The 21,524-nt window shown below is 46.6% G+C and overlaps 1 protein-coding gene across 20 annotated transcripts in view; it reads right to left on the bottom strand.

Moving 5' to 3' along the window:
• Positions 1-426: 426 nt before the first annotated feature.
• ADGRL3 (adhesion G protein-coupled receptor L3) overlaps positions 427-21,524 on the bottom strand; it is a 1,133,398-nt gene continuing 1,112,300 nt past the window's right edge. For 6 of the 20 annotated variants that reach the window (XM_083179296.1, XM_083179297.1, XM_083179298.1 and 3 more), the window contains one exon: positions 428-2,451. In XM_083179296.1, the coding sequence (XP_083035422.1) occupies positions 1,652-2,451 (800 nt within the window). In that variant the 3' untranslated portion in view covers positions 428-1,651. Of the gene's footprint in view, positions 2,452-21,524 lie in introns of all 20 variants that reach the window. The other 14 variants (XM_083179292.1, XM_083179295.1, XM_083179293.1 and 11 more) reach the window with 4 other exon arrangements.

Below are 21,524 nucleotides of genomic sequence, written 5' to 3'. Positions count from 1 at the left end.
TAAACAACCAACCAATCAGCTTCTGCCTGACATTTTTCAAAGACAGTCTGTGAAATGGCAGGTAGGAGCTGAATGGCTGGCTGTTTATCACTCTCCATTTGATCACATTTGAAGCTTAGTGCATCTGGCCCATGTAGAGTGAATAAATGAATCAAACATGAAACATGTTTGCTCATTTACAAGTTCAAGAAAAAAAATTACAGCTTCTAAGATGCTGTTCAGTTTTATAGAATTAACTTTTAGCCATTTGTAAAGCAGTAAAACCTTTGTTTTATTTCAGTTTTCTTAGATACACAAGATAATGTATTTATGAGTAATTTTGATGCAGCTTGTGAACTTGTCATATGTCTTTATTCTGTTAGGTATATACAAATTTGTGAAAGAAACCAAATTATGATTATATATATATATATATATATATATATATATATATATATATATATAGCACTATTATTTTTTCCTCATTGAATCTATAGAAAATAACTGCAATGCAGATACATCATTTAAATGCATTAGATTGTCATGATGTTAGAAGCTGAAAACCTTCACTGTCAGCTGTGCATTGTATAATATTGCATTTTTTATGTTTTAACATTACAATACAGAAGAAAGCAATAAGAAAGAAATGAAACAACGATTTACTGTAAGTTATCAATTAAAATCGATGTGTTCGTTTTTTTTATTAATAAGTGAACATTTGCCTTATAAAATCTAAAGGTAAATGGCAAACATAGGTCATTGCTTCTTGCTTGAGACAAAACTTTAACAGAATTTTTTTTTATATTACTGTATTTTTCACTACATTAACAGGGACGCAAATTTCAGAGAAACAAAAAGCATACATTATGTGCAATGCTAGTATCTGTACAGTACATAAAATATTTATTTTTTCTGCCATTCGTTTTTTGATTTTGTTTGTATAGTTGGTTAATACAGCAAAACACAAATATATGAAATTAGCATATGATTTTAAAATCCTTTTCATTTTCTGTATATTGTATTTTTTGTCGATTTAGGATACTTTTTCTTATTTCCATAAAGGAGCATTTTGTAACCTACAACCACAATCAAAATACATTATTAGATTTATGACAAGTAATCACATTTTTAGCACTCCAATTGTAAATTTTTCAATATTCAAATTTTACAGGTGCACTGATCTAATTTTTGTGAGCACCAAAATAGGTGCATACTGAATTTATCATGTTTATTTATTTTCAATGGCACAGCACTTGTATAGGTCAGCTTGCAAAGCCAAGAGTAAAGCATTTTCTGGCACTACAATTTCTTGATTTTATTGTATGTCAAATGCAGTAGCCATCAGTGCTTAATTATCGTGGGCCATTACCCTTTAAATTAGTGCTGTCCAAGCCAGTGGATGGGCAGTCCTTTTTCAATTAACAGCATAATTAAAGAAGGCCACAAGGAGTGCCGTTAACTTTCTTTGTTTCATTAACATAATGAAGTCTTTTTGAGACAAAAAAACAAAAACAAAACTGAGAGCATTACATTGGTATCCCGTACACAGGACTAAAAATGCCAGTTTAAAAAAAGTCTTACAGCATAAAGATTTAGGAGCACACACAATATTATTTCTTATAGTAAATCATAAAACAGTTTGTTAACATTATTTTTTTCCCCTTTTTATATTCTATAGACTTGTGATGAGGTGAGCTGGTTCTTTGCAGTTTTCTTCAGTTGGTGTTCCTTCTTTGCTTGGTGGAACTATGAAGCCATCACTGCTCCCCCGTCCTAATGGATAGTAAGTGTGAAGCTGATGTATGTTGTTTCGGGTGCCCAAGTTTGGCATGCTTTTATAGTACAAATCATCTGTATCCTTAGTTTTGACTGGCGAAGAATCGGTCTGAGTACTAGTGGTAACGCTTCCTGTGACAGCTATGCCAGTTAATGTAGGCATGCTGGTGTAGAGAGAATCTCTGTTAGGTGATTGCATTGCTTCAGTGTGCTCATTAGTTAACAATGGGAAAAAACTTTCACTATTGTCTGGTGGAATCTTTCTCCTACTAAAGTGGAGAGGCTGGTGGCTCTCTGTAGGATATACTTGTGAGGGTAACAAGGGAGCATCAGACTCCTCGTGTATAAGTTCCAAACCCAGGATCTCATCATTAGTAAAAGATGTGGCATCATCAAGAACAATTGCATCATCCTCCTTTATATTGTTAATATTATTTATCAACTTATTCACCAGATTCCTATTTTGTTCACATGAGCGTTCGTGGTTGTTTATGTAAGAAGGAATATAGTTAGAAGTAAGCTCCTTCAAAATCTTTTTTTCTAAGGCAGTTTCTTTGTGGTTAAAGCCACGGTCAATTATTTTCACACAGTCACTAAAATATTCCCCTCTGGCAATGCTATAGCTGTTCTCATGGTTACCATTCAGTGGTAGAGTATCCATGACACTTGTATCCCTGGCATTGTTCAGAAGTCCCTCTGGAAAAGATTACAAACAAAATTTACAATTAGAATATATCAAAGAGGTCACATACATATTATTATAGTTTAGAATACAAGGTTGTTTTTTTTAAGGAAGACAATTCACCAATGATCAGTGTAAAATAAAACACAGTATTCGCTGATGAAATTATTATGATTATTGTGTTTTAATCAATATTCCAGAAACAGAAATACCAACAGTGCAGACATGCCTCCTGAGTCCTGCACACAAGCAATAATAATAATAATAATAATAATAATAATAATAATAAAAAAATAATCTCATTTAGGCAATGGCAGTGTGTGCTCACTAAAAAAGGAATGATTCTGTTCTATTATCATTCCATGCTTTGTATTCAACACATCCCCCTTTCTACATTCAGTAATGTGTCAGCCATTGACTACAGGTCAAAGGGAGGTCAGCCTGCAAGACAGAACACTGATGGAGAAAGCTACTGTATGAGAGGAAGAATACAACACCACTGTGAGAGAAAAAAGAGCACAATAATATACACAGAAAAGGGAATCATGTGGCAGCTGAAGTGCAGAAACCATATTTCATTAGCAAGTTGAAAAGGCTAAAAGATGTATTCAAGGGGGTGTAGATCAACACCCCCTTGCACATGCACTATAAAGGTAAAGGTCAACATGCACTATAAAAAGATTGACATGCACCAGGTCAACATTGATAAAAGGTCGACACAAGCAAAAGGTTGACAGGAGTTTTTTTATTGGTATCACTCTAAACACCTGAGTATGTGGACCCCCATTGGCGCATTGTCTTCTACTGCTATGCTTAGCATATGTTATAATTTCCAATAGAGAAACATGAAAAAGTAAAGTCAATGATAAAAAATTGTGAAAAACTCAAGTTGACCTTTTCATATGCAAACCATGTCGACCTTTGTCAACGTCGACCTGTTGACTGCTGACCTGTCATCTGGTTATCCATAAAAGCATAGTGTAGAAGGATAACTAAAGCAATATTTGTTTAATTGATAGGAATAATGGGGACAATGGGGACTAATGAATACAGGGCCATGTTGCCTAGGGTGGAATAAGAAAGTTCTATTTAATTAGGGATTTTTCAGTTAGTAACTTAGTTGCATCAACGAATAAGTCTAAAGGCCTGATTGTTCCGGCAGCTCCCCGGGAGGGATCACATGTGATGGCACTTCATGTGCCAAGTTTTGCTTGTGATAAATCGCATGCGATTCATCACGTGCAACTCACGGGGAGCTGCAGGGACATTGGGAGTGGGAGACAGCAGCGGGGGTATGCCCGCGACCAGAGAGCCGGGCAAGAAACTGCTGCCGTCAGCGGGAGCTGGGGGGGGGGGGGGGGGCAGGGAGCCAGGCAGAAGAAGACGCTGCCAGGCAGTGGCGGGAGCAGACAAGCACTTCAAACAAAAAAAGCCCATACAAAGGAATAGGAAGCCATTGATTGGCTGAGACCTCTCTCAGACAATTAGCGATTTGCTGAGTGAGGTCTCAGCCAATCAATGGATTCCTATACATTTGTCTGTTTTTTTTTTTTAAGTGCTCTGCTCACGCTGCGCTGCAGAAGTGTCTTCTCCTGCCTGGCACCCTGGTTCTCTGCACCGCCCCCCCTGCTCCCACTGACAACAGCGGCTTCCTCCTCTACCGCCCAGCTCTGGTAGCTCCCCCGCCAGTAACAGTCCCCCGCATGGGTCCGGGCAGCACATAAGATTTAGCAAATCTTATGTGCAGCCCGTCCAACTTCACGACTCCAATCCGATGCGCACGGGACCGCGCATCGGGTCGGAGGGGATGTCTCCATATGTGATTTGGGCCAAATTCATGGCCCAATTCATCTGAAACAGGCGAAGTCATGCCAAAATTGCATAGTGTATGGGGGCCTTAAGGCACTTGGCCCCTGATTTTGGTTGACTCGGTAAGCTGCGAAGCTCGCAGCTTACTGAGTCCTGGAGTGCCTGCACGCCCCTGCCGCCTGCCAAATCACTACCCCCCCCCCCAAAACTGCCTTCACATCCCCTTGCATGTGCCTGCAGCAGGAGAAAACAATCGATGGTCGGCGACCATCACATGATTTCTCCAGGCCATGCAAATATAAGTCAGTGGAGACTGACTTATATTTGGGGCTTCCAGCCAAAGACAGGACAGATGGCTAATGTCATGTGGCATCAGCCGCCCGTCCCCGGCACACCTTCTCCCATCCGCAATCCATGGGGACGCACAGCATTTTCATGAGAATGCCGATGAAACACTGGGTGTTCCCATGGGCGTCACCTATCCCACCCACCGCAATTTACTTTGTAAATCACCACAGATTTTTGCCCTGTGGACTTGCACATGTGCACAAAAGACATCAGAATGACCACCGTGGCAGGTTGTTTAGAAATATGGCTTTGGATAGAAATGGAGTTCTTTTTAGAGCCAAAGGTCAAAAACAGAAAAGAAAGGAAGAACAAGCAGGGAGGTAAAGCTGAAAGCATAAGTAAAAACTACATGTCAGAGTTGGCCATTTCTTCCTATATGCCATGGAGGTTATTCTGGTTGACACGCAGCGCTGAGATGTTCACAGCACTGCATGTCATTTTCAGCCGCCGCCATTCGCAAATGCTGCTGCCCCCCATTCGCAGCCCAAATTCTGTATCATGGCTGCGAATGGATGTTTTGCATAAGCATCCACTCGCAGCCTACGGGGCCAAACCCACATTATTCGATGGTCACTGACATCGAATGATGTGGTATGTACAAGCAAAAACAGATGTCTTAGTTTTGCATGTGTTCTTGAGGAGAACATGGTGGACAGCAGACATCCGGTGATGTCAGCTGCCCACCCCCTACACCCACGTCACTTGGTGATTACCACGTAGATGCATTCCCATGGGCCTGCAGTCTTAGGTGCAATCTTAGGCGCGGCCACAGCAAACACTCTGTTTGCCGTGGACACGCACACCTAGCGCATGCACATGTGCAGAAATGCACAAATGAAACATTGGTCCTCTGTGCATGCGTGCGGAAAATCGATGGAACCAGAATAACCCCTTATGTGTATAACAATTATTATTAACTCAAGATTTTTTTTTTTTGTAACAGTTTGTCTTTGACAATGTTTACTTTTTAACGTAGCTGTATATAGACAGGAGCAAACACAGGATTTGTAAAGGGGGGTGTCCTGATGGAATATATATATATATATATATATATATATATATATATATATATATATATATATATATATATATATATATATATATATATATAGGAATTTGCATGCTGCGGCACTCCCAATATGCAACAAAGCATACAGCTTGAGCTGGTGCCCTCCGTGGACCCCTGTAGGAGACATGGTAATGTAGGCAAATGGCGGATGGCGGCACTCAGTACAGGAAAAGAAGAGTCAGGAGACCAGTCAGTGGTGGCTGGACCCTAGCAGCAGGGTATTTCGGTCGGTGGGCTTGGAATATACAGTGGTCTGTAACGTGCCGCTCTGTACCATAACCTGGACATCCAGCCACCATCCTAAACCCTTGAAGAAAGGCCTTCCAAAATCGCAAATAATGCGAGTTGCTAGAATATCCAGCACACAGCAGATGGCCATAGAAAGTACCAACAAAGTAGTAGATAAATTTGTATCCAGAGGGTATGGTCTTAAAGAACTTCAGCAACTTCAACGTGAAGTTTTGGCCACTCCACGTGAGACATTGCTGAAACCTAAGACCAGGGATCAACATGATATATTACCATGGAAACAGCAATTCTCACTTTCCAGTCCAGTAGTACAGAGGGCAACGACAGCTCTGTGGCCCATTGTAAAAACGGATGGTTCCCTACCTGGATTGAAAAAAAAAAGACCTATGGCCTGTTATACCAGGGGCCGAAATATTAAAGATAGTGTGGTCCACACGGACATTACAGGCTTCGATGTCCCCCCCCAGCACCCAACTTCTTGACAAAAAAAACGGGATGCTACAGATGCTTGAGCTGCACCACGTGCAAAAATCTGGTAGCATGCACTTCATTTTCCCACCCTGTCATTAAGACCAGATTTCAGATCAAACATGTTCTGACGTGCACGACGACCCACGTCATCTATCTTTTATTTTGCTCATGCAAACTATATTACGTGGGTAAAACCATCCGCAACATCAAGGACCGGATGGCTTTACACAGATCCTCCATTAATAATGCCATCAAACACAAAACTGCGGAACAACCGGTAGCCCGGCACTTCTTAGAAGCGGGTCATACCGTTAAGGATCTAAAATTCATCCTCATTGATCATGTGCCACCATTCCGACGTGGAGGGGATCGAGATGGAGCTCTGCTCAAATTGGAATCCCGTTGGATTTACAAATTAAACACATGCAAACCTCTAGGACTGAATGAGAGGTTTAATTGGAGTGTTTTATTTTGATATATTGTGTGACCCATATTCATCCATATCATCATGTTGACTTTGTGCCGTGTTCCGTTTACAGTGCATTCCCGTGTCTATATTGTGCTAACTGTGAGGTCTGTCATCATTATAGAACAACCGCTACGTGCATTTCAGTCATTCATTGTTATCATCCACAGGATGACGTCCGGCGGCTGGGGGCGTTTGTTTAGTGTGTCTCCCGGCAACGGGAACAGGGAGCAGACGTCACGCATGCTGATTCATCCCCCCGTTGGGGGCGGGAAGGTGTGCACCCGGCCGCCGGGCGGACGCTGCCAGATATGTAAGTTATATTTACCTTGCTATTCACTTTGTCTTTTGTCCCTTTTCATGCACATCGTGTCTTGATAAAAGTGTCTGTGTGACATTGAAACGTCGACTGCAATAGCGGCGATGAGCATGTATTGATATCGTTTACATTCATAAAAGTGATTTGAAAGTCCTCTGGAGTGACGCCTATCCTTCCAATTTTTGCACATTTATTGGATGGCACCCGGGGCACCTCGCTACTGAACATTGGGAGTGCCGGCTCTAACCACCCCTGTATATATATATACACACACATATATATATATATATATATATATATATACACACACATATATATATATATATATACACACATATATATACACACACACACACACACATATATATATATATGTGTATATCTCTAAAAGAACGGGGTTCCTTGCGCTGTTTCGGTAGCAGCACTTCTATGTACCTCGCTGTTAATAAAGGTACAGAATAAAGATGAAAAGAAGGGGTATAGAAGTGCACTGATAGATGTTTCACCATCACTGTTTCACTTGTTATTCTGTTGGCTTGAGAAAGGGGCTCTACCCCGAAACGTTGCCAGATGTCACAATAAAACCATTATTGGTTTCACTTTCTACAACTGTCTCTGAGTGCTGCCTTTCTTGCTCTTGTATATATATATATTTATACACTGCTGCCCAGTGCCAGCCCAGCAATGGCTTTTATTTTTTTTAAAAAGCTGTAATCTTTCCCAGTGCCCTGCCCAGTGCCCAGCAATGGCTTTTATTTAATGTGGTGGTGATGCACCATACACGGATAAAAATCTGTGATAAGAAGGAAAAGACCCTAATACTAATACAACCCCTAACAGTGGAGTTTCATAATTAAAGTGCGCCTCAGAGTCCATAGAGGATTTATTGTTTCAACGTCTTGTTGGGATACACCCTATGCGAAAGAATCGCGAAAATTGTGTCAATAACATCTGCGAACCCCTGATGAAGTCCCTTGCAGGGACGAAACGCGTTGGAACGTTTGTTTGCTATTCTGAAAAATATCTGAAATACAACTTTGAAGTTTTTTTGATGGTCTGGAAAAAGCACCTCTATTGAATGAAAAAATAGACTTTTTAATAAATGTTTATTAATTATTGGACTTTACTTTGATTTACTCTGAATATAAATAAAGGCTATTATAGAACAAATTATTGAAGGTTCAAACAAGGGTGCCAACTTTCAACTGCTATTCACATTCCCTTTCCCCCGTCCAACAGGGGTTCTTTTAAGTCCGGCAGCTGAGATTTAACAATTTATTATATACTTTACTAGAAGTGTCTGATAGATGTTTCACAAGGGACAAATACACATCCGTATAAAATATATAAAATTTATTCCATATAACAATATAAAAAAAAAAAAAACTATAGTTTTATATACAGGTTTTCACATCAACTTGTCCAGAGCTTGATATCACTTAAAGTCACTGTTTTCCTGAAATCATGGCAATGGCAATAGATTCACATAATGATCCTCGGGCAGACACAATTGGTGTCTGCCCGAGGATCATTATGTGAATCTATTGCCATTTACGTAGATTTGTTTTTACAGCCTTGCATTCAGAACACTTTTACACATCTCAAAGATTCCTCCACTTTACTAAGAAAACTGGACACGCTGGGAGAAATTCCAACCGATGTGACACTAGCCACAGTTTGTATACATGTATCCCACATGCTGCAGGAGTAAGTGCGGTGCAACAGCTGCTAATTGGAAATCCACACTATTCTGACCGGACATTGAGTTTTTTCTAAAGTTGCTCTCTTTTACACTTGAGCATAACTACTTTTTCTTCGACGGTAAATACTATAGACAACACACCGGCTGTGCTATGGGGTCAGCAGCCACTCCATCATTGGCTAACGCATACATGTGGGGCATCGAGAAACAGTTGTTTTTCATCAGTCAGTTGCCTCCAGATTACATCTATATTACAGATATATAGATGACCTACTATTTTTTTTGGAGAGGTGACATCGACCATCTTCTAGAACTCTCTGACCTACAAAATTCCTCTGACAGTCCAGTAAAGCTGACCGTGGCGCACCATCCGTCAGAAATTAACTTTCTCGTTATTAAGATAATGCTACAAGCAGGACGCATCACCACCACATTGTACACCAAAGAAATGGACAGAAACACCTTACTGCATCATGCTAGTTTTCATCCACAGGCTACTATTAAAGGGCTACCATATTCACAATTTATTAGGGTATTCCGGTGGACGAGTGATTCCATTGAAAGAGAAAGGCAACTGGACATGATGGCCTCCAAATTTCTAAAAAGAGGTTATCCAAGAAGTGAAATTGAAGTGGCCAGATTGAAAGCCTCAATTAGACCTAGGGCAGTACGGATGGTGTAATGGTTAGCATTACTGTCTCACAGCACTGAGGTCTTGGGATTGATCCCCACCATGGCCCTAACTGTGTGGAGTTTGTATATTCTCCCCGTACTTGCGTGGGTTTCCTCCGGGTACTCCGGTTTCCTCCCACAATCCAAAAATATACTGGTAGTAATTTACTCCCACAATCCAAAAATATGCAAGTAGGTTACTACCAGTATATTTTTGGATTGTGGGAGGAAACCGGAGTACAGTACCTGGAGGAAACCCAACAAAATGGCTCCCAAAATGGTTCCCAACAAAATGAACCCTAGAATGTCTGTGTGGTAGGGAATATAGATTGTAAGCTCCACTGGGACAGGGACTGATGTGAATGTTCAACTATACTCTGTCAAGCGCTGTGGAATATGTATGTGCTATATAAGAAACTGTTAATAAATAAATAATAAATGGAGAGTAGCTGCTACAAGAAAAACCGAGGCGGAAACTCTGGAAAGTAATACCTTGGGTTCAGCAATACCATTCCCAAAGCAAGTCTCTGGTCCAGAAGGGCAAAAGATTCTGGCCCATTATAACCTCGGATCCTGATTTAAAAGCTCTCAAGGATCATCGGCTGATGCCAAGTTTTAGAAGAAGCCGGAATCTAAAAGACTGGCTAGTCAAGACAGATGTCACCAACATAGGCGAATCTAAGGGGTGGTCCGGGGGTGCATCGGACCACCCATTAGACTTGCAGGCTCCTGTATCTTTAAATAGTAATTATGCCCGCCGCTGCCCGGATTTCACATTACAACGATGCACACAGGACCCGGGAGGGCTGCGAGCATGTCCGATTACACGCAGCTCCTCCCATGGTCCTTTGCGGAGCGTGCGCCACGTGACATGCGCCGGCTCCCTCCGTGTCTTCCTCCTCCTCCGTCCTCCCTCCTGCATGTGTTGCTGTGGCGGGGCTAGCGCGCACGTTGTTTGTGTTGCGCAGCAGCCCAGCCAGCACAACACAGGACACAACATTCGTTGGTTCCTCATCCCCACACACTATTCAGTGTTGTGACATACAAGCAGCACGCTGACTTGTAGGATTAACAGCAGCAGCTGCAGACAGTACTAGATGCTCTGGCTTCACAGTGATTTATGGGGGACCAAGGTAATGCTTCCTGACAAAAGTTCAGAGCAGAGACTGACCCAGCGCACCAGTGGAGAACTTCAGTAAACTTAGACCTCTCTGACTGCAGCTGATCAGAAGGGTCAAAGGTGAGCGCCCTACTCACACACTGTCAGTGTTGAACATTTATTGGTGCAGGCTGAGCTCATTAGAGCTTGCTGTGTAGCAGACATGTAATAGTAATAACTCCTGTGCCTCATCTCCATAGCCAAATGTTGCCTGCTGCTGCTTAACCCTAACTCACCCAGAACCTAACCCTTCCCTTACACAGACTGTCCCTAACCCTCCTGTCCTGCAGCCTGTCCCTAACCCTCCTGTGCTGCAGCCTGTCCCTAACTCTCCTGTGCTGCAGCAAGTGGTACAGTCCAAGCAAAGGACTACGTCAGCCATTGTTTACACACCCCAACACACCCATCCCACAGCCTGTCCCGAAGGCTCCCATCCTGCAGCATGTCCCTAACCCTCCAGTCCTGCAGCCTGTCCCTAACCCTCCAGTCCTGCAGCCTGTCCCTAACCCTCCAGTCCTGCAGCCTGTCCCTAACCCTCCAGTCCTGCAGCAAGTGGTACAGTCCAAGCAAAGGACTACGTCAGACATTGTTTACATACCCCAGCACTCCCGTCCCTAGCGCTCCCGTCCCTAGCGCTCCCGTCCCGCAGCCCGTCCCTAGCGCTCCCGTCCCGCAGCCTGTCCCTAACGCTCCCGTCCTGCAGCCTGTCCCTAACCCTCCAGTGCTGCAGCCGGTCCCTAACCCTCCCCTTGAGTGCTGGTCTGCCAAAATTATATATATATATTATTGGGTAGGGGCCCGCTGCACTGCCTTGCCCGGGGGCCCATAACACCATTTAAAAATGGCCCTGCTGACACCTCTCACTCTGGGCGCCGGTAAGTGCAGCAGTGAGAGTGACTCACTGCTGCCTGTGATTTTTCTTCAATGTGAAAAATCTTGCCCAGCGCCCTGCCCAGTGCCAGCCCAGCAATGGCTTTTATTTAAAAAAAAAAAAGGTGTAATCTTTCTCATTGCTCTACAGGCACTGGGCAGGGCACTGAGAAAGATTACAGCATTTTTTTTTTTAAATAAAAGCCATTGCTGGGCTGGCACTGGGCAAGATTTTTCACATTGTAGAATATAAATCACAGGCAGCAGTGATGAGTCTCGGCGCCCAGAGTGAGAGGTGTCAGCAGGGCCATTTTTAAATGGCTTTACGGGTCCTTGGGCAAAGATTACATCTTTTTTTTACATCACTGGGAAAGATTACAGCTTTTTAAAAAAAATAAAAGCCATTGCTGGGCTGGCCTGGCACTGGGCAGGGGACATGCCCAGCAATGGCTTTTATTAAAAAAAAGTCTGTCATCTTTCCCATTGCCCTGCCCAGTGCCCAGCAATGGCTTTTATTTATTTTTTTAAACCGCTGTAATCTTTCTCAGTGCCCTGCCCAGTGCCCTACAGGGCCTGTAGGGCACTGGGCAGGGCACTGAGAAAAATTACAGCATTTTTTTTTAAAATAAAAGCCATTGCTGGGCACTGGGAAAGATTACAGCCTTTTTTTTTTAAATAAAAGCCATTGCTGGGCTGGCCTGGCACTGGGCAGGGGCCGTGCCCAGCAATGGCTTTTATTTTTTTTTTAAACCGCTGTAATCTTTCCCAGTACTGTAATATGTCCCCCCTCCTGCTGGCCCTGTTTTTTTTCCCTCTATGCTCTCACAGGGTGCATTGTGTTTCTACTCAAGCGGTTTGTGGTGTGGAGTTGTGGGGGGATGGATTGAGGTAGTGTTGGGAGGGAGGGGGTTGTGTGACAAAGATTGGAGAGTGATTTGTCCCTGTTAAGCCACACCCATCAAATGAGGCCACACCCCTTTTAGACCACGTCCCCTACATAGGGTTTTTTCCGCACGTGGCTATGCCGCACGCAAATCCATTATCTCTAGTCTGGGACCACCCGTTACCATATTTTTAGATTTGCCTATGGGCATAATGTGTAAGAGGCAAGTACAGTATAAGGGGGTTATACTATTGTGTTGCATGATGTGTGTCAGGGGTATATTGGCTTTCTGTATTTTTTTATGACGGCAGCCTCACCCCACAAGTATCTTAGGACATCGGCGTCCTGCGGGTGCACCTTTGGAAGGCACCCGGCAATATCTCTCTGCATCCTGTAAATGGTGCAATATATATATAAATATATATATATATATAAGCATCTCCTTTATTTGTCCTGTTTTGTTAGTCTGAGTGGCGCACCTCTACCTTCAGGGCCGGTGCTAGGTTCCTCAGTGCCCTAGGATAATTGTCTGCCTACTCCCCCCCCCCCCCCATATGCAAATGAACACTTGGAGGGAGATATATATATATACAGTACTTATATTGCGGGTAACAGCCTGGCAGTCAGGATGCCAGCAGTCCGTATACGCTGGCATCCTGATTGCTTTCACAACACAAGAAGCAGGACTTGCCGCAGGAATATTGACAGTTGGGATGGGGGGTTAGGTTTCGGCACTAGTGGCAGGAATTAGGGTTTTACTGCAGGAAAGAGAGGCTTAGGGTGAGGGGGGGAGGGTTAGGTTTAGGCACTTATATGTAGGGTTAGGATGCTGCAAGGGGGGCACCCTACACCCTCATCCATACAGATGCAGCTGTAACACAGGGGGAGATGCCAGCAGAGGGGATGCAGTTAAGATCCCGGCGGTCGGGATCCCGGCGTTCAGAATCCCGACGCCGGAATCCCGACCGCCGAAATGCCGACACTTTCTCCCTCCTGGGGTGTCCACGACACCCCTGGAGGGAGAATAAATTAGTGTGCCGAGCGTAGCGAGGCACCGGGCCCGCTGCGTGGCGAGCGCAGCGAGCCCGCAAGGGGGGGCGATCCACGTCCCCCCCTTGTCGGCATTTCGGCGGTCGGGATTCCGGCGTCGGGATTCTGAACGCCGGGATCCCGACCGCCGGGATTCAATACTGAATCCCAGCAGAGTTGTCTGCCACTGGGGTCACCAGACAGGAGCAGGAACAGAGGGTAGTGGCAACCAGGGAAGGAGTAGAGTCAGCCAGCAACACCCAAATCCCACACTGGTCTGAGATGAGGGGGGGCAGGAGCAGCACTGTGGGGGGGGGCTGGGTAGGGTTGCTGGGGGACAAGTTACCATCTGCCCCCAGAACACTAGGGGGGGGGGTAGAGCACCTGCACCTCATGCCTCCTGTTCCCCCCTGGGTGCAACTGTATTGCTTACTTTTGTTGTTGTGCCCAACAGCCGCTAAACTGTTCCTGTGCCTGCAGATAAGAGCCCATCTGCCCCCCAGGACACTAAAGTTTTACAACTCTGGGGCCGCCTGCTGACAGCAGCTGCACGCTGTATTGCATACCTGTTACAGTAGTGCAACTTTATTCACATTATATCATGCGATGGTGTTCCTTGTTCACGTTACATCACACAGTAGTACCACTTTACCTTATGTACATTACTCCTCACATTATTCACATTATACCCTTAGAAAAAAATCCTGAGAAAATATTGTATTTTAAGCACCTCCATGGCCACACTGCAACCCAGCACAAAGTAGTGTGCGTGCTGGGCAGAGGAGAAGAGCTGCAGCTGCTGCTGTCGCTTAAGGGGAGGGGGCCTGGGGCCCCCACTGGGCCCTTCCATCAGACTTTGGCCTGGGTAATTTGTACCCCCAACCCTTTTCTCTCGGCACCCCTGATAATACCACACAGTAATGCCCCTTACACATGCCACACATTATTAATGTCCTTATAACCATAATGCCCCTTACACATTATGCCAACCTTTATTAATGCCCTTATACACATGACACACATAATGCCCATTGCACATATGTTGCACATTATTTATACCCTTATACACATGACACACAATGCCTGTTACACATATGTCGCACATTATTAATGCATTTCTACATGACACACATGATGCCCCTTACACATATGCCGAACACTATTGCACAACCACCCCACTCGCACAGCCGCTAACACTGTGACCTCTGCCTCGGCTTGCATACAGATGTTTCCTCATACGTCTTGACTCAATAGGCCATGCAGCTCCTGGCCAGTTTTGCTGAAAATTCATCCAGGACACACAAGGAGCTTCCGATGATTCAAATGATATGTGGCATGCCTATATTCTGTGTGTGACTGTGGCTGTACCTGCATACGGAATGCTACGTTACAGTGATGTCCATGAATACACTATTTCATATGCAGATTCAGCCTCACTCACACACAGAATATAGGCATGCTGCATATCATTTTCATCAGCAGAAGCTGCTGATGCCCCTAGGCATTCCAAATGCCCTAGGCAATTGCCTAGTTTGCCTATGCCTAAGGCCGGCTCTGAGCTGGCTCCCTCTTCCATCCAGCCATACTGCCCACAGTGTGTGCACCCAAGCGCTAGGTTTTGTGTAAATGGTGCGGTCCCTTTGCCGGCTCTCCCACCCGCCTCTAGCCTGAGACGTGGTGTATAACACTGAACACCATGCGGTGTTCATCTGCAGGCAGACGGCTATTCGGGAGTGAAGCGGCTGAACTTTACCGCTGTCACTCCAAGCCAGCAAGCCACGGCTGCTGCCTACTGCTGTTTCTGTAGCCAGAGGGAGGACGGGGCAGATACTAGCTGCCCCTGCACATATTTTTAGACAGTTACCCCACTGTCTATTGAATATAGGAGTTGCCTGGCACCAGGACAACAGACATTGGGCCTGATTCAGATCCAATTTGCATGCAGTACCAATGTTGCGCGTCTGCGCAGGCGGGTATCTGCGCATTTGCAGGCAAATGGTGCGTGCACCCACGGTGACCTTTCGGCATGGGGGGGGGGGGAGCGGAGATGGTCAGGGAGCGCCAGGCTGCCCCATTACCATATTGGAACACCCAGCATCCCTTGGGCATTCCCATGAGAATGCTGGGCGTTCTCATGGTAATGAGGCAAAGACGCGGGTGTGGGGGGCGGGTAGCTGACATCACCGGATGTCAGCTGCCCGCCTATATCCATGCCAGCGTGCACGCAAATATAAGTAACTGAAAAGTCACTTATATATGCGTGCACGCTAAACATCATTCGATGGTCGGTGACCATCGAAAGATGTGGGCGGTTACCCGAGCCATGCGAATGGATGTTTATGCAAAACATCCATTCGCAGCTGTTCGGGCGAAGCCGCACTTTGAGGGGGCAGCGGGGGGGGGGGGGTGGTCGTTCGCTGGGCGGGGTCTGGTGGCCTCGCAATAACCCCCATAGATCTGTGACACTGCCTGAACATTAGTGAACACCATTAAAAAGACTTATTGCCCTCATTAACTAATAGAAGAATTCACCTTCATTATATGGCACAAAGACATTGTTGCTTTATAAGTTACCACCTATGTTTCAAATGTTACAGTGAGCTAAAAACGCAATATTGTTACAAATGTTTACAAGCACCCCTACAGAAAGATCTGTCATGAACCTGACTTGGTTCACAGTTATTTCCTGAGGTTTCTATGCCTGTTTGTTTCCTAGCTGCTGCTGTTGCAGCTGCTCTGCATTTTCAGTGATTAGAACTCCTGTGAAGCTCCCTGAGTTCAGCACCAGTCACATGATCCCAGGTAACTCAAGGCATACTTTCTGGTTCTGCCTGCTGCTGCAGACAATTAAGCAATCACCTGGAGGAATATAAGCCAGCTTCCCAGAGTCCTCCTTGTCTTGAACAACTCGTCAGTTTACCTGTGAGTTCTCCAGCGTTAAGCTCCTGTCAAGACTCCCCACGTGCTCCAGAGGTCCGGTTTCCTGAGTCCGCTGTCACCTGTGTTACTCTCAGCGTCCTGGTCATTCCACTCCTGCCAGAAGTCTCCACGTGTTTCCATCTGCCGTGTGATCCTGTCTTCTCGTGCAGCCCAGGTTACTTACTCAGTGTCCGGTTATCCGTGGGTTCCGTGCCCATCTCCCCTCGGCTCTCAGGCCGCTTCAGCGATCCCCAGTGATCCCCAGTACCGGCTCCCAAGCTGCTCCAGCGATCCCCAGTGATCTCCAGTATCGGCTCCCTAGCCGCTTCAGTGATCCCCAGTACCGGCTCCCAAGCCGCTTCAGCGATCCCCAGTGATCTCCAGTATCGGCTCCCTAGCCGCTCCAGCGATCCCCAGTGATCTCAAGTATCGGCTCCCTAGCCGCTCCAGTGTTTCTCATTGCCTCCAGCGTCTCCCTGTGATACCTTTCGTGTCATCCCCGGCTTCCAGGCCGCATCTCACTATTCTCAAGTACCCTCCATGTTGCTGTATAGCATTCAGTGCCATCGATCACCATCGATGGTTTAAGTACCCCTCTAAAGACTCTTGTATTTCAAACCCTGCCAAAGCCACAGGGGAACCTGGGCAGAGGGCCGCGACCTGGTCGGCAGTTGCAGCGAAGTCCATATCCCCTTGCGGGGGTCCCTGGTGAATACCACTGTCGGCTTAGACCCCGCGCCTCTGCTCTAGGTCTCAGCCAATCCTCTGTGTCCCCGGCAGTTCATCCTCTCTCCTCCGTGCATGAGCTCCAGCTACCTCTGACCTCCTTCGTCCTCCTACCCAGCGCCCTCCACTGGTCAACCACGGTCACAGCCGGGAACACAAAATACCCCTGCGCTGACAGTTTGTTCAAGACCGATGGACTCGGCTCACGACCCAAGTGTGGGACCAGCGGCTCTTCCAGATGTCTCCGCCCTTATGAAGATCCAAAAAGCCACTCAGCAGTGGATAACGAAGAGTCTCCAGGGAGTATCCACTCGATTGGACACTATACAGCAGTCGTTGACACCTCCTGCGTCGACTGCCCAAATTTTTTTTGCATCACCTACTGTCACTTCCTGTTTGGACGATCTCCAGCAATTCCTGCGTACTTCTAGTCCATGTTCCAATTCAACTCCGGTTGTTCCAGTTTCCTGTCCCCTGTCACCCATGAATTGTCCACGGATTTCCCAGTTCCCTTGCCAAAGGGATTCTGAGCCTCTGAGTGTTTTTCATAGAATGTTGGAACAGCTGCAAAGTCTTCTGTCCACTATTATTCTGCTAATACCAGAAATCCTCCAGAGTACACAAGTTACTGCAAGAAGTTCTGCTCGACCCACTGCAAGGAAACAATCTCCTGTTATAAACTCCCTTAGAAATAATCCATGCTCTTCTATGCAGTGTGAAGACAAAGTCATTAGATTCTCGCATTCCAAATGCTCGGAAGCTGAACGCCAGCGTCGCAGACAGCTCCACCTATGCTTCTATTGTGGTAGTGCTAGTCACCTTATTAGAGACTGTAACCTCTGTACATCCAGGAAGGGTGACAAGCCTCAATGCCGCAGTGCTCTTATGCATAATACTTCTAAAACATCTGTATCTGTTTCTCCAGTTCCAGAAATGGCACCCAAGCCATTTACTCCAGGTCAGCCTTCTTCCTGTGCCATTATGTCTACACCCTGTGTAGTCCAGGTCCAAGATGGACCATCTGAATGTCCGGATTCAGTCCGTTCCGGTTCCAGCCCGGACTCTGCCTGTCCCAGTGTATATCAGCGTTCTCAATTTTCTGGAGTATCTAAACTTGAACAAGACCAGGCTCTCCAGGATCCATATATTAAGAGTCATCATATCTCCAGAAATAAAGATACTTCTAAACCCCGGTCCCTTGACTTAAAGATGGGTGTAATTTCACTCTGTCCTTCTGCAGGTCCTTTAAGAAATTCTAGTCCCATGGATGTACCAGCTAACATCACTTCTGTCCCTAAAGAGAAGTATACTGATCATTCAGAGTCTGCAATCTGTATTGGTTCTTCTGCTTTACATTATTTACAGGACTTTCTAACTGATACTTCCAAGAGAAAGGATCATATACGTCCATTAGAATTGGACTCAGATTCTGATTATGACCCAGTTCATGATGAAACTCCCTTCCCGGGAGGTTCTATCCCTCCCGACCATGTTTTTCTCCAGGAAGATATTCCAGTAAAATCAGTTTTTGTCAATGATGGATGGTCCACCTGTTCCGAAGATGAAAACCATGTTTTGCCTCAGGAAAAAATTAAATTGAATTCTACAAGTTGCTATCCAAAAGCCCCTGGCTATCTTACTAGATGCAACTTAAGCTATAGTGGAGTCCTAGCCTCAAGGGCCCGATCCTCCCGTCCCTGCCAAGTTCATTGGGGTGTTCGGAGTCCACCCCTAAAGGGGGAGGTACTGTCATGAACCTGACTTGGTTCACAGTTATTTCCTGAGGTTTCTATGCCTGTTTGTTTCCTAGCTGCTGCTGTTGCAGCTGCTCTGCATTTTCAGTGATTAGAACTCCTGTGAAGCTCCCTGAGTTCAGCACCAGTCACATGATCCCAGGTAACTCAAGGCATACTTCCTGGTTCTGCCTGCTGCTGCTGCTGCAGACAATTAAGCAATCACCTGGAGGAATATAAGCCAGCTTCCCAGAGTCCTCCTTGTCTTGAACAACTCGTCAGTTTACCTGTGAGTTCTCCAGCGTTAAGCTCCTGTCAAGACTCCCCACGTGCTCCAGAGGTCCGGTTTCCTGAGTCCGCTGTCACCTGTGTTACTCTCAGCGTCCTGGTCATTCCACTCCTGCCAGAAGTCTCCACGTGTTTCCATCTGCCGTGTGATCCTGTCTTCTCGTGCAGCCCAGGTTACTTACTCAGTGTCCGGTTATCCGTGGGTTCCGTGCCCATCTCCCCTCGGCTCTCAGGCCGCTTCAGCGATCCCCAGTGATCCCCAGTACCGGCTCCCAAGCTGCTCCAGCGATCCCCAGTGATCTCCAGTATCGGCTCCCTAGCCGCTTCAGTGATCCCCAGTACCGGCTCCCAAGCCGCTTCAGCGATCCCCAGTGATCTCCAGTATCGGCTCCCTAGCCGCTCCAGCGATCCCCAGTGATCTCAAGTATCGGCTCCCTAGCCGCTCCAGTGTTTCTCATTGCCTCCAGCGTCTCCCTGTGATACCTTCGTGTCATCCCCGGCTTCCAGGCCGCATCTCACTATTCTCAAGTACCCTCCGTGTTGCTGTATAGCATTCAGTGCCATCGATCACCATCGATGGTTTAAGTACCCCTCTAAAGACTCTTGTATTTCAAACCCTGCCAAAGCCACAGGGGAACCTGGGCAGAGGGCCGCGACCTGGTCGGCAGTTGCAGCGAAGTCCATATCCCCTTGCGGGGGTCCCTGGTGAATACCACTGTCGGCTTAGACCCCGCGCCTCTGCTCTAGGTCTCAGCCAATCCTCTGTGTCCCCGGCAGTTCATCCTCTCTCCTCCGTGCATGAGCTCCAGCTACCTCTGACCTCCTTCGTCCTCCTACCCAGCGCCCTCCACTGGTCAACCACGGTCACAGCCGGGAACACAAAATACCCCTGCGCTGACAAGATCCAAATAAAAAGAAGGGACACAGATCTGGGAGCCTCACGGTGTGAGGATTATTCCTTTTAATCTCACTGTCCGTGTCATATATGTATTTGTGTTGTATATTTCTCAGCTTTTTAGAAATTTAATGAATAAAGGTTATATTTAATTAAACTCTGTAGGTGCACCACACAGAGACACACTTTCTTTCCTTTTCTTGTAACTCTGCCATGTCCAGTGGTAGCACACCCCTAACTGATATATGTTTGATTAACTACCAATTGCCTATTAGGGGGCCATTTGAAACACCCTCAGATAATTTCTGTGCGACCAGTCACCTCCAAAAAAGCTCTTCCACTGTGGGCAGTATGGCTGGATGGAACTGCAGACGGAGCCAGCTGGTAACTCAGGATGAGTCATCAGCGCTGGCCCACAGTGGTATTCTTCTTGCACTGTCCAACGGCTCTGACAGGGGGTCCGCAGGCTGCATTAAACTTTCATGTTTCTACCGGGTGCCGGACGGGTTCCCGACAGTCATTTACCCGACGTCGGGATCCCAACTGTCAAAATGCCGACAGCCGGGTGCCCGACGGACACCCGCTATTTTCCCTCGTGGGGGTCCACGACCCCCATAGAGGGAGAATAGAATAGGTGGCTCGCGTAGCGAGCCACCGCGCCCGCAGCGTGGCGAGCGCAGCGAGCCCGCAAGGGGCTTTTTTGCGCTCGCCATGCTGTCTGACTCCGGGCAGTCGGGATCCCGACGTCGGCATAATGACTGTCGGGATTCCGACTGTCGGAGTCCCATACCACACCCGTTTCTCCCAGCCGTCGGGAAGCGTTTTCACATTTGCACCCCCCCCCCACATGTGTGTGGGGGGGTGGATGTGGCTACCGTCAAGTTGCACAAGGGAGCCGTTGCCATCCTGCTCCAGGCAGGGAGGTGGTGGGGGGTAGATGTGCCCACCGAGTTGCAAAAGAGGGCCACTGCTGTCCTGCTGCCTGGAGGGATGTGGCGCTGCCGCCGAGTCACAAGGGGGGGGGGGGGGCACTGCCGACCTGCTCCAGTGGAGGGGGGATTTGTATCCATGATCTGCCGCTTACCTGGCTCCTGGCGCCACCACTGACTTGCTTGAAAGTGCCTCCCTCCAGTGGCCGTGCCCCAGGCAAATGCCTAAAGCACCCTAGTGGTGGCGCCGCAGAAATATATAGAGAAACCAACACCTGAACAAAATAAACATACAATGAATTATAATTACCTGCCGTCCAAAGCACCTGCTGACGGCATCCCGGAAGTGCACTGACAACTGGCGAGGGAGCGCAGAACGGTTCCCAGGCGCAGGAAGTCTCACTCCTCCGTCGCCATGGATACCAGACGCTCCCCGCAGCCGCCGTCACACCAGACCAACCCCGTGGGAGGTCACTGCCAGTTCAACTGTTGCAGGACCTAGGGGACAAATAGTAATGCTGCTACGGCTGGAAAAGAGGCAAAACACAATC

Source organism: Crinia signifera, chromosome 1 (genome assembly GCF_055691185.1).
Source record: "Crinia signifera chromosome 1, ASM5569118v1, whole genome shotgun sequence".
NCBI lineage: Eukaryota > Metazoa > Chordata > Amphibia > Anura > Myobatrachidae > Crinia > Crinia signifera.
Note: the sequence above shows the minus strand (reverse complement) of the source record. Positions and strands in the feature narration are given on the sequence as shown.